This window comes from Lipotes vexillifer, unplaced genomic scaffold (assembly GCF_000442215.2).
Source record: "Lipotes vexillifer unplaced genomic scaffold, Lipotes_vexillifer_v1.1 scaffold189, whole genome shotgun sequence".
Classification (NCBI taxonomy): Eukaryota; Metazoa; Chordata; class Mammalia; order Artiodactyla; family Lipotidae; genus Lipotes; species Lipotes vexillifer.
Window position 1 is genome coordinate 757,604 of NW_006785816.1, and position 9,884 is coordinate 767,487.

Consider the following 9,884-nt stretch of genomic DNA (forward strand, 5'->3'; position numbering starts at 1 on the left):
TTTAATAAAATATTTCCAACCCCAGGATTGCATGGCCCCAGCAGTACTGACACAACAGGAACCAAGATGGTACATGATTGCTCTATTCTTTTTTTTTTTTTAATTCTATTATGGTTTATTACAGGATATTGAATATAGTTCCCTGTGATTGCTCTATTCTTCATACCAGAATCCCTTTTATCTTTCCTCTATATACTCAAAGCTACTTTCTTTAGGGTGGTATCACCAGCACCCCTACTAGTTCTGACCCTGAAAGCTCAGGCCTGCCCACGTATGGTCACCCCCAAATCCCCTTTAGCATGATGCACAGATCACGTAAAACTAACAGATGCTCACATCTGCCTCTCATCCTTCTGGCTGGATCAAACTGAGCCAGCTCCTTCTCGACATAGTATAGGACCTTCATGGAGTCTCTGTCTTTGTCAGCTTGGATCCGGTAACCTTTGCGAACTGTTGAGAAACAGACAAGAAGGTGAGGTGAAAAAAATCAGGAGAAGGCCACTTCCATTTATTTTACCAAGTAGAAAACATGGGTCCCACTAATAACAACTCTTTTTGAAATCACCCAGAAATCGTAACCTGTAGTTCTATACATGGAACCATACCGAGATCCCCTTTATCAGATGGTTCCATTAGAATGGAGGATCGGCAGGTCAACAACAAAATTCTATTACAGTATATTTTTAGTCATTTGTTAACCTCTGCTTCCTATCTCCTGACCTCTTATAGCTCTACTTAAAGCTCATCTTCTCAAAGTTTGGGGGAGTACACTCACACTAGAAAAAGACCACTTTCTAGACTAGGGCCGCAGATCACTCTACAGTCTGGGGTTCATACCTTCACCTGGTGGAGGCACATGTGCTTTAAAACAGACACCCAAACGTCAGGGACATTGACACAGGTGGCCTAAAAGCCTCTAGTTGCTTGGGAGATTGTGCAAAAATCCCATAACTAGGTGATGCATAAGAGCTAATATTAGATTATAGGCTTTATACACATTAGTACAAAATAAAATGCAAAATACATGGATTACTAATTATGGTTCCATTATTATTTCTTTAGCATTTTCCTCTTAGGAAAGGGATTACCGTATTTTTGACATGATTAATTCAACCTGCTGCTATGTGGTTACAGGCAGGTGTTATTTTCAGGGCTTAATAAAAAACAAAACTAAAGCATGAGAGATAATACCATCTCCTACATTCCCATCACTCATATTGTCAGGGACAAAGGCTGTTGAAGCCCCATGTCACTTATCAGTCGAGTCCAATCCCAGCCCCAAGGGTGATCAGACACGGGCAGGTCCAATCTTCACAGATAAGAGAAAGAGAAAACAAGAAAGAGTGAAAGGAATGGGATGGGGACAGAACAATAAGTGTAACAGACAACACTTAATTGGGCACTGAAATGTGCTAGGTACTGTGCTAAATGCTCTACATGGACATTGATTCCTCACAACTACATAAGGAAGTTAACTGTTAGTAGCCACATTTCATGGTTGAGGACACTTTGGTTCAGAGAGGTTTTATAACTTGCTCAGGAATAAGTGGTAGTTCTGGGACTGGAACCATGTAGTCTGACTGAAGCCCAACCATACTGGGCATCTTGCCTCTCTGGAGTCTAGGAGCAGAGACAGTATGGAGAGATAGGAGAGGAAGACAAAAAGGAAAAGCCCAGAGTAGAAAATGCTCTTAGGTGTGCCATAGGCAGTGTCATCTGAGGCACGGTCCTACCTCACAGCCCGTCAGGACTGTACAGTGGGATGGAAGCAAATGACCCACCTCCAATATTCTCTGTTCCCAGAGTAGGGCAAATACCATAAAGAAACCATATGACTGCAGGCACCTCTGGAGAAAATCCTGCTTTCTGCACTCTGGTCATGTTACCCTGGCTGTGGACAGAGCCCCCCCACACAAGCATGTACATGGAAGATTAAAATATCATCTTCCACAGACTCTAATCACAGCCCTGGCATTGAAGACTGGGAAGACGCCCACACATCCATTTGCAGGTGCACTGGTTTTCTATATGAGAACAGGATGGGCAGTCCATATTCAGCTCCAATTGTGGAATTACTTAAAAAAAAATTAATGAATCTCAGCACACGCTTTTTAGTACACCTTCTCCCGGAGGTTAGATCCATGATCCCTACGCAGAAGCAATTATTAGCAGAAATGATTTTATTCATCAAACTGCACACTCTTCCATCTCTGCAGAGGTGTTTACATAGTACAGACAGTTCACTTAAAATGCAATTATCCCATGGAACTGCTATGTCTGTTCTGAGGCAGTTATGTCTGATGGATGAAACACAGGGCTGGGAAATGGGGAACTGGGCATCTTGTAGGCATGCCGCTGGATTTACTGAGGGACCTCAAATAAGTGGTGACCTATCCAGGACTCAGTTTTCACGTCTGTAAGATACAGCTAATACTTTTCACCTTTTAAATAATCTCATAGGGAAAAGACAAATATATAAACCAAAAAGAAAAAGAAAAAAGAAAGGAGACAACAAAGACCAAATCAGTGGCGCACTTTGAGTTCTCCGTAATTATTAGGGGCAGCTCAGATGACACCTCATCCAAAAGGCTTTCTTTTTCTCTAGCTAGAAAAGTTCTCTCCCTTCTCTCTCTATCCCACTCCTAACTTACAAATCATTTACTTTGAACTTTCATCATGGCCCTTAATATATTCTCACTGGTTTCAAATGATTTGTATAAATGTCTATTCTTCCCAAAGATTCTTGAGGGAAAAGACTGCTTATCATTCTAGCTCAGTGTAAAGCCCAGGATGGTGCTCTATGCATAGTATGCACTTAAATGTTTGCTTGAGCTGAATTGGTGCCAGCCTGGGGCTGGGGGTAGGGTTAATGCTTTCTTTAGAAAGAGCGTTTTCAGTAGTTTCCCTGTCTAGATTGTAAACTTCCTGAGGTCAAGGACCAATTCTGTTTATCTCTGCATCCTGAGCACCTAGCATAGAACCTGACACATTGCAGACACTCAAAACACACGTGTTTGTATGGATGAATGAATGAATGAATGAATGAAAATCAGGAATAAAAACTATGTTACAAAGAATTACAAAGTAAGGCGGAAAAGGCCATGTGATGGGTTTGTTGGAGAATTTTCACCAGGAAGGGGAAGGCCTGAATGGTAGCTTGAGGGAGCAGCAAGGTTTAGGTAAGTTTTGTTGTTTTATTGATGATTATTTTTTAGTAAAGAAAATGAGCATGTTTACAGGCATTAGGGAAGGGTCTACTCTACCTGCAGCTGTGGCTTTATCTAGGTGTTCTTAATATGTGAAGCGCTGTACGGCAAACATTCAGTAACACTGAGATAAAGGGGGGAAGAATATTGCTATAGGGAACAATGTACCAGCTGTCCCCTGGCAATGAGAGATGGCTGCCATCCTGGGCAACAGCTGGAAACTGCTCCCTTACCTGCAACTTGGACCGGCGCTCAGATTGCTTTCTGTGTCATTATAACAAATTGCACTCCTCATTATGAGACAGATTTGATCATGTATGCATAAGTTATCATGCCCCTGCAAAGTTACAGTAACTATTCACAGCCTCAAATGACAATGGCAGCTTCGCCTTTCAGTACTGGCATTATAAAGAGACACCACTGTACTAGATACTTTCAGCTTTGATTTCTCAGTCACACCAGCTCATGACTTCAGAAATCTTAATCCCTCTACTTTGTCAAAAAGGACAGAGGCAGAGTACTGATGTGTAGACTTTAGAGGCATCATCCGTTTGGTTTCAGTAGCTAAAAAAGCTAGGCACTTCTCCCTTTAAGAGGCGTTGGTTTTCCTTTTTTAATTGAAAGCTGTATATTCGATGGGTGGCACACTATAACTAATTCTCTCATCGTGGTAGAACCTGGCTCTGTGTCACGTATATGCTCAGGAGCACAGAAAACCTTTCTTGATCCCTCCAAGCAGATGAGACTTTTCCTTCTCTGAGCTGGCATCAGAGAACAGTCTTATCAAATGCTCCTTTCTATTTTTCACTCATTTGATTTCCATTCACAAGCCCCCAGAAACCACTCTGCTGGACCGTAAACTCCTTGAGAGAAAATCTGTATGCATTCATTAAATTTTTCTTGATTTGAAAACAAATAGAATGGTGTCAAGCCGATTTTTATCTGTAATTTGTCTGAAGATCAGAGAACTCTCTGATGTGTGGTGATATTTTAATAAGAAATGTACTACATTATTGGCCAAAGACCAGCATTTTTTTGAAAATGACTTTTTTCCTGGTGATATTTCAGTTTAGGGTCGATGGATGATTTATTTCTCTTTTGAAGTTCAGTCTGGTCCAAGTCCTTTGGTTGGTGTGGATTTTCATACTTCAGCTCCTCTAATTTATTAGCCTTGCCACCTCTGATTTTTACTGGAGAGGGACTATTGGGATATTCATTTTGATGCCAAACTATAATTTCAAAAATTCTTACTGTTAAAAGATTTGAGTTGATACTTCTGACCCAATTAGGGCTCAACTATTTTTCAGCTAGTTTCCCCTTTAAAGCCAAATCCAATCTGTAAAACTTGCAAAAGAAGTCTGTAAGGCAGATATCCATGGATATAGCCTTGTTCTTCCTGTCCTATCTTAATAAGCGAAGGAAGGCTGTTTATGGATAATGGAACAGCTGCCAGATTCCACCCCCAGGGTGACAGCAGCTCAGTTGTGGGAGAAGTGATGCTTAAAATTTGCATATTCTCTGTATACATACAGTAGGCATATATATAGACACACATCCTTATTAGTTTGAAAAATGACATTTCAGAACCCTACTTGCCTATTCAATTCTTTTGCAAGAAGGATGAGTGGAGACCAGGTAGATGTGAAAATAAAATGGATTCAAGCAAGGGAAAAGAGAATTGCATTAATCAAGGTGGGAGATGATGGTGGCAATGACTAGGATAGTTGAGTAGAGATGGACCAATTCAAGGTTATTTTGAGGTCCAATCTGAAGGACTTGGTGACCAGTGGATGAGAGAAGTGAGGGAGAGGAAGAGATAAGGATCAAGTCCCTGCTTCTGGTTTGGGCTACTAAGTAGATAACGGTGCCATCCACCGAAAATAAGAAATGTAGGAGTTGGTTTGAGGTTGAGAAACAGCAGATTAATTCCATTTCCTAGATAGATGTTGAGCTGGAAATGCCTGTAGTACACTAAGGTGGGCACGTCCAGAAGGTAGGTGGGTATATGGGACTGAGGAACAGGAGAGAGGATGGAGATAAAGACTGGCAGTCATCAGCATATAGATGATGACCGACGCCATGGACTAGATACGATTTCCCAGGGAGAGGACCTTGCACAAACAGGAACACCAGCATCTGGGGGATGTGCAGAGAAAGAACAGCCAGCATGTAGTGAAAACGGTAGGAAAAACTACAAAGTACAGTGCTGAGGAGGGCAAAGAAAGATGAGTGCGTTGTCAGGGGTGGCAAGTGCTTTTGAGAAGTCAAGGGGGCAAGCTTTGAGAAGCATCCATTCGAGTCAGCGATAAGGCGATCTTGGCAAGCGCTGGTCTTTGGAGTGGTGAAAGCAATGGCAAGACAGAAGTTAGTTGAGGAGAGGAAATGGAGACATTAAAGATTCAAAACTCTATCAAGGAGCTTGGCTGTGAAGAGGATAGCGTGGATAGGCAAGTAGCATCAGAGGACTGTAGGGTTTTTGCAAATTGTTGTGTTTTAATGGGAGAGATCCGAGTGTGTTCTGAATGCTGATAGGAAGGAAAGGCTAAAGACGTGAGGTGGGAATGGGGTGGGGTATGGAGATTCAGCAAAGAGAGAACCTTGACGAAGCTGAAGGGGATGGCTCCAGAGCAGGACAGGAGACAGTCATCTTTTTTTGTAACAGAGGTAACAAACAAACACAGCAGGTAGCCGCTATGAAGAATGGGAGAAGGAATCAGGGTGCCTCTTACCTCTTGCCCATTCGGTAACTAACTGGCTATACTATACGTAGCTCATCAAAGATGCCTTTTCAACTACACAGAGTGTTCAAGAGAGTATTGTGTACAAGTGTAATCTGAAAAATTACTGTTGCTAGACGATTACTCTAGCATAAAAATAAAAAATAGGCTAAATTTACATCTTTATAAATCAGCATTTCTTAACACTTCTAACGTTCTTTAAAGGACAACCTACATGGAACAGCGGCTTAAGCCACTTTTCTTAAAGGAGAAATAGCCAAATGCCATCAGTAATTCTGGCCACGGTACCTGAGTACAGAAGTGTGCCCAGTGAGGATCATGACTCAACGAGCCAGAAAATGATAACATGAGCCAGACCAGCTTGGCCAGCACCGGTTGTGCATTCTCCCCTTTTCCCCTGCTGACAGAATCCTGACTTTGTTCATTTCCAAGATGAATAGGTGTTTTGGCCTAAGAGATGAGTCTTGGTTGGCCCAAGCCAATCTGGTTTAGGAATGGAGACAGGACACAATTCTTGCCGATAAAATGACATGGAGAAGTCTGCTGGAAGGGGAAGAGGCTTCTGGAAAAGTTTTCCTCACTCTTGAGAAAAGGAGCACAAGGAAGGAGCATAACTTTTCCATCTCTGAATGCATTTAGCATCTGGGACTGTGGCAGTTATTATGGAATCTGGAGGGGGGCCAGCCCGGGAGGACAGAGGATGCACTCGGGATGACAGAACAAAAGACGGAAAGAACTAGGTCCTTCAGTGATGCCACCTGAACTGTTCCATTAACCAACCCCAGAACCACCTTACCTTGGAATTTCCTGCTATGTGAAATAATTTTTTTTTCCTATTTTTTAAGCCACTTCTAATTGCAGTTGGTTAGTATGGCAGGATGGAGCCCAAATGACTGAACTGCATATGCAAAAGCAGGAACTGGAAACGGGCTGAAGACAGGAGAGAAGTATTTGTCATTCTATGAATAAGAGTCATTTTATTATGAGAATCCATTCAATAAAAAGTAAGAGGGAGAGGGTTCTGATGGGAAGGAAGGAGACAGAAGATTGGGGTTGTGGGGAAAGACAAGCTGCAAAAAGAGCATGAGACAAGTCCTATTAATGCCTCTTTTGCCCACTCCATCCTTTGGGGAAATGGACTGTATTGTATTTATCTCTCTAATACCCTGTGTGTCCTTGATCATTAACTTTTACTTCTCAGTCTGTGACTCATTCCCAGTCTCAGGCATCAGAATCCTGCTAATAGTTCCTGAGAGAGAAAAAACACAAATACCAATTACTCACTGAGGATGTCCACCCCTTCCAGGGTGGAGCACTGACAGTTCATTAAATGGACTAGACATTCTTCCCTGTTCCCCACTGAAGGCTGTCCAGATACCTCCAGGGGAGAAATGTCTGTTTCATCAACCCTAGTGGCTCATTCACACCTAGGGATTTAAAAATCACCTCCTAAACATTACTACATACACAGTTCTAAGCTTTACTACTCTGTAGTCCTGTTCAGATGCCTCCAGGAAGGTTACACTTTAATGTCTCTATACTCCTCTACCCCTGCCTATAACCTCGAATTCATCATGCCCTCAATGGGGCTAATGTTCATCCAAATAAACTCTCCTTACCAGTTATCTCATTTCTGTCTAGGATATGCACCACTAGACAACTGGGCTCATTTTGAAGCCTCCGAACATCTAACTGCTTGCTCTTTCAAAGCATCTCTCAGATTCGTCCACTCATTTCAACGCCCATTGTCTCCGTCATAATCCAGACACTCACATGTCCCACTTCAATCACACCTCAGCTCAAGGTCTCTGATTCTACTCTCTCCTACTTACCACTTGCTTTGTCAACACGTCACCTCTCCACTCAGGAACCTGCCTGCAGTGGATCTCATCTGCTATGGAACCAAGCCCCAGCTCTTCTGGGAGGGGTTTCAAGGCCCTCGCTAATCTGGCTCCACCATATTCTTCCACTGTCTTCCAGTCAGACAGACAAGCTAGACACTGTCAAATACACACACTGTGTTCTTTTAGCTCTGGCCTTCCACCATGCTGGCCTGTGTGTGTCTCTGCTTTCCTAATCCTTCTCATTCCTCTAGGCCCAGCTCTAATCTCCCCTCTTCCCTGAAGACCTTGTAACCATCCCAGCTCTTTCTCCTTTGAACTCACAGTACCATACGCTTTAGCATCTAACTGTCCCACTGAAGGTCCATTTTCTTTCCCTGGCTGGGCCACACTGCTTGTTAGACAAACCTTGTCCTACACTTCTGAGTGTTCCTCACAGTACCTGGTAGAGTCCTGAGCACTAGGTAGGGAAGAGATAACTATTTATTAATTGAATGATCAACATGCAAGGGGTACACCTTGCCTCTTTTTCTTATAATTTTAGTTATTGAGGAGCCTGGGAAGAAAGCAAGGGGCAGCTATGTCCTGCAGCCCTTGGAAAGCCTGGCACGCATTCCAGGAGATATCTGACACAGCTGGCAGGCTCCCGTTTCCAGAATGGAGATAATCACTGTCCAAAGAAGCGTCACTGAACAGATGGTTCTCAGCAGCAAGGAACCAGAGTGGAAGCCGGACAGGGGCATGGGGCAGGGCAGTCAGGAACTAGATTTACCACTGTGGCTTCCTCCAGTGGAGTCACTTGGTGCCAGGGGAGGTGGATGCGGCTTGTCCATCAGCACGCCAGATGCAGGGGCTCCTCCCAAGGGGACAGAGGGGATGGAGTAAGGGCCGGGGACACTGGAGACAGAGGGAGGGTACCCGGCTTTTGCTGCTTTCCCTGCTTCATACACTGTGGAGGGAGATGAAGAGCAAGAGAGATTACATCATCCCACCCTCCACAACCCTCACACCAAAAATTCCTGAGGGTGTGCTTAAGGGAGCTCCTGGATGTATGCGCAGGCGTGTGTGCGTGCGCGTGCGCGCGTGTGTGTGTGTGTGTGTGTGTGTGTGTGTTCTACTAGTCCTGAATTGATTCATCGGAACCCCTCTCCCCCACTCTCTTGGACTCCTCCAGCGATGACATAAGGAATTACAGTGTTTAGTAGTACCTGGCAACTGAGTAATTAAGCAGTGCTGGGAGCTGTCACAGCAGCCTCCCCTGTGACAGCAGCAGCCCACTCTTAACCATGTTGCTGTAGGCTGCCTCAGCCCCTCTGGAGGAGGCCTAGCACTGGGCTGCCCAGAGCTGCTTCCAGGAGGCTCCCAACCTCTTCTAGAGAGGCGAAGCCAGCTATGTGCTGACACACGGCCCCGCTCTGTGAGCTCGAAAGCAGAGCAAACAATCTGACTCCTCGCGTGGAAACTGCCGTGTTCCTAAAGATACGAAAGATACACATTGTGTCTCTCTCCTTCAAGATGTTTACGGCAGGGTGCCAAACTTACTGCCTATATGGGCTTGGCCAGGGAGGTAAAATTGTGAATCCCCAAAGGAGGACTAGTTCCTTTGTGGACCATTTTGTCGTAGGAGTAAATACAACTCATCTGTGTCTGGATGGGACCCAAAGGCTGTGGTCTGCACACGCTGTTGGTAAAAAGGAGGAGTTCTCTGCACGCACAAGGCATGACCGGAGAAGGTTTTCTCTAGCTTGGATGCCCGAGGAGAGGGCAAAAGCCTTACCCCGCAACCTCACCATCCTGAACCTGCCCTTCCTTTCAGCAATAGTGTCAGTGAGGATTCCAAATGCAGGGGTGATAGGTGTAAATCAGAAGCATGGAGAGGTGCCTGTAGGTGAGAAGGCAAACAAGAATGGTCATCTCAGGAAGCGGGGGGGCTCCCAGCAGAGGAGGGTCTGGAACGATCGCTTTTGGGGTGGAAGGAGAGGCGGTGGAGAAGGCGCTCAGGGCACGTAGCTGTCTGATGGCAAGGTGACATTTCTTTTGATCACTCTACATCTCCACACTCATCACTCTACTCACAGGCCTGCGGGCAGCAGCAGGAA

General features: G+C 44.5%; 1 protein-coding gene across 1 annotated transcript in view; it reads right to left on the reverse strand.

Moving 5' to 3' along the window:
* Positions 1-9,884, reverse strand: part of ILDR2 (immunoglobulin like domain containing receptor 2) — a 52,611-nt gene that overhangs the window by 7,450 nt on the left and 35,277 nt on the right. Inside the window, 3 exon segments of the mRNA XM_007458140.1 lie at positions 337-450; positions 8,558-8,734; positions 9,862-9,884. The exon segment at positions 9,862-9,884 is cut by the window's right edge and continues 5 nt beyond it. Of these exon segments, the coding sequence (XP_007458202.1) occupies positions 337-450; positions 8,558-8,734; positions 9,862-9,884 (314 nt within the window).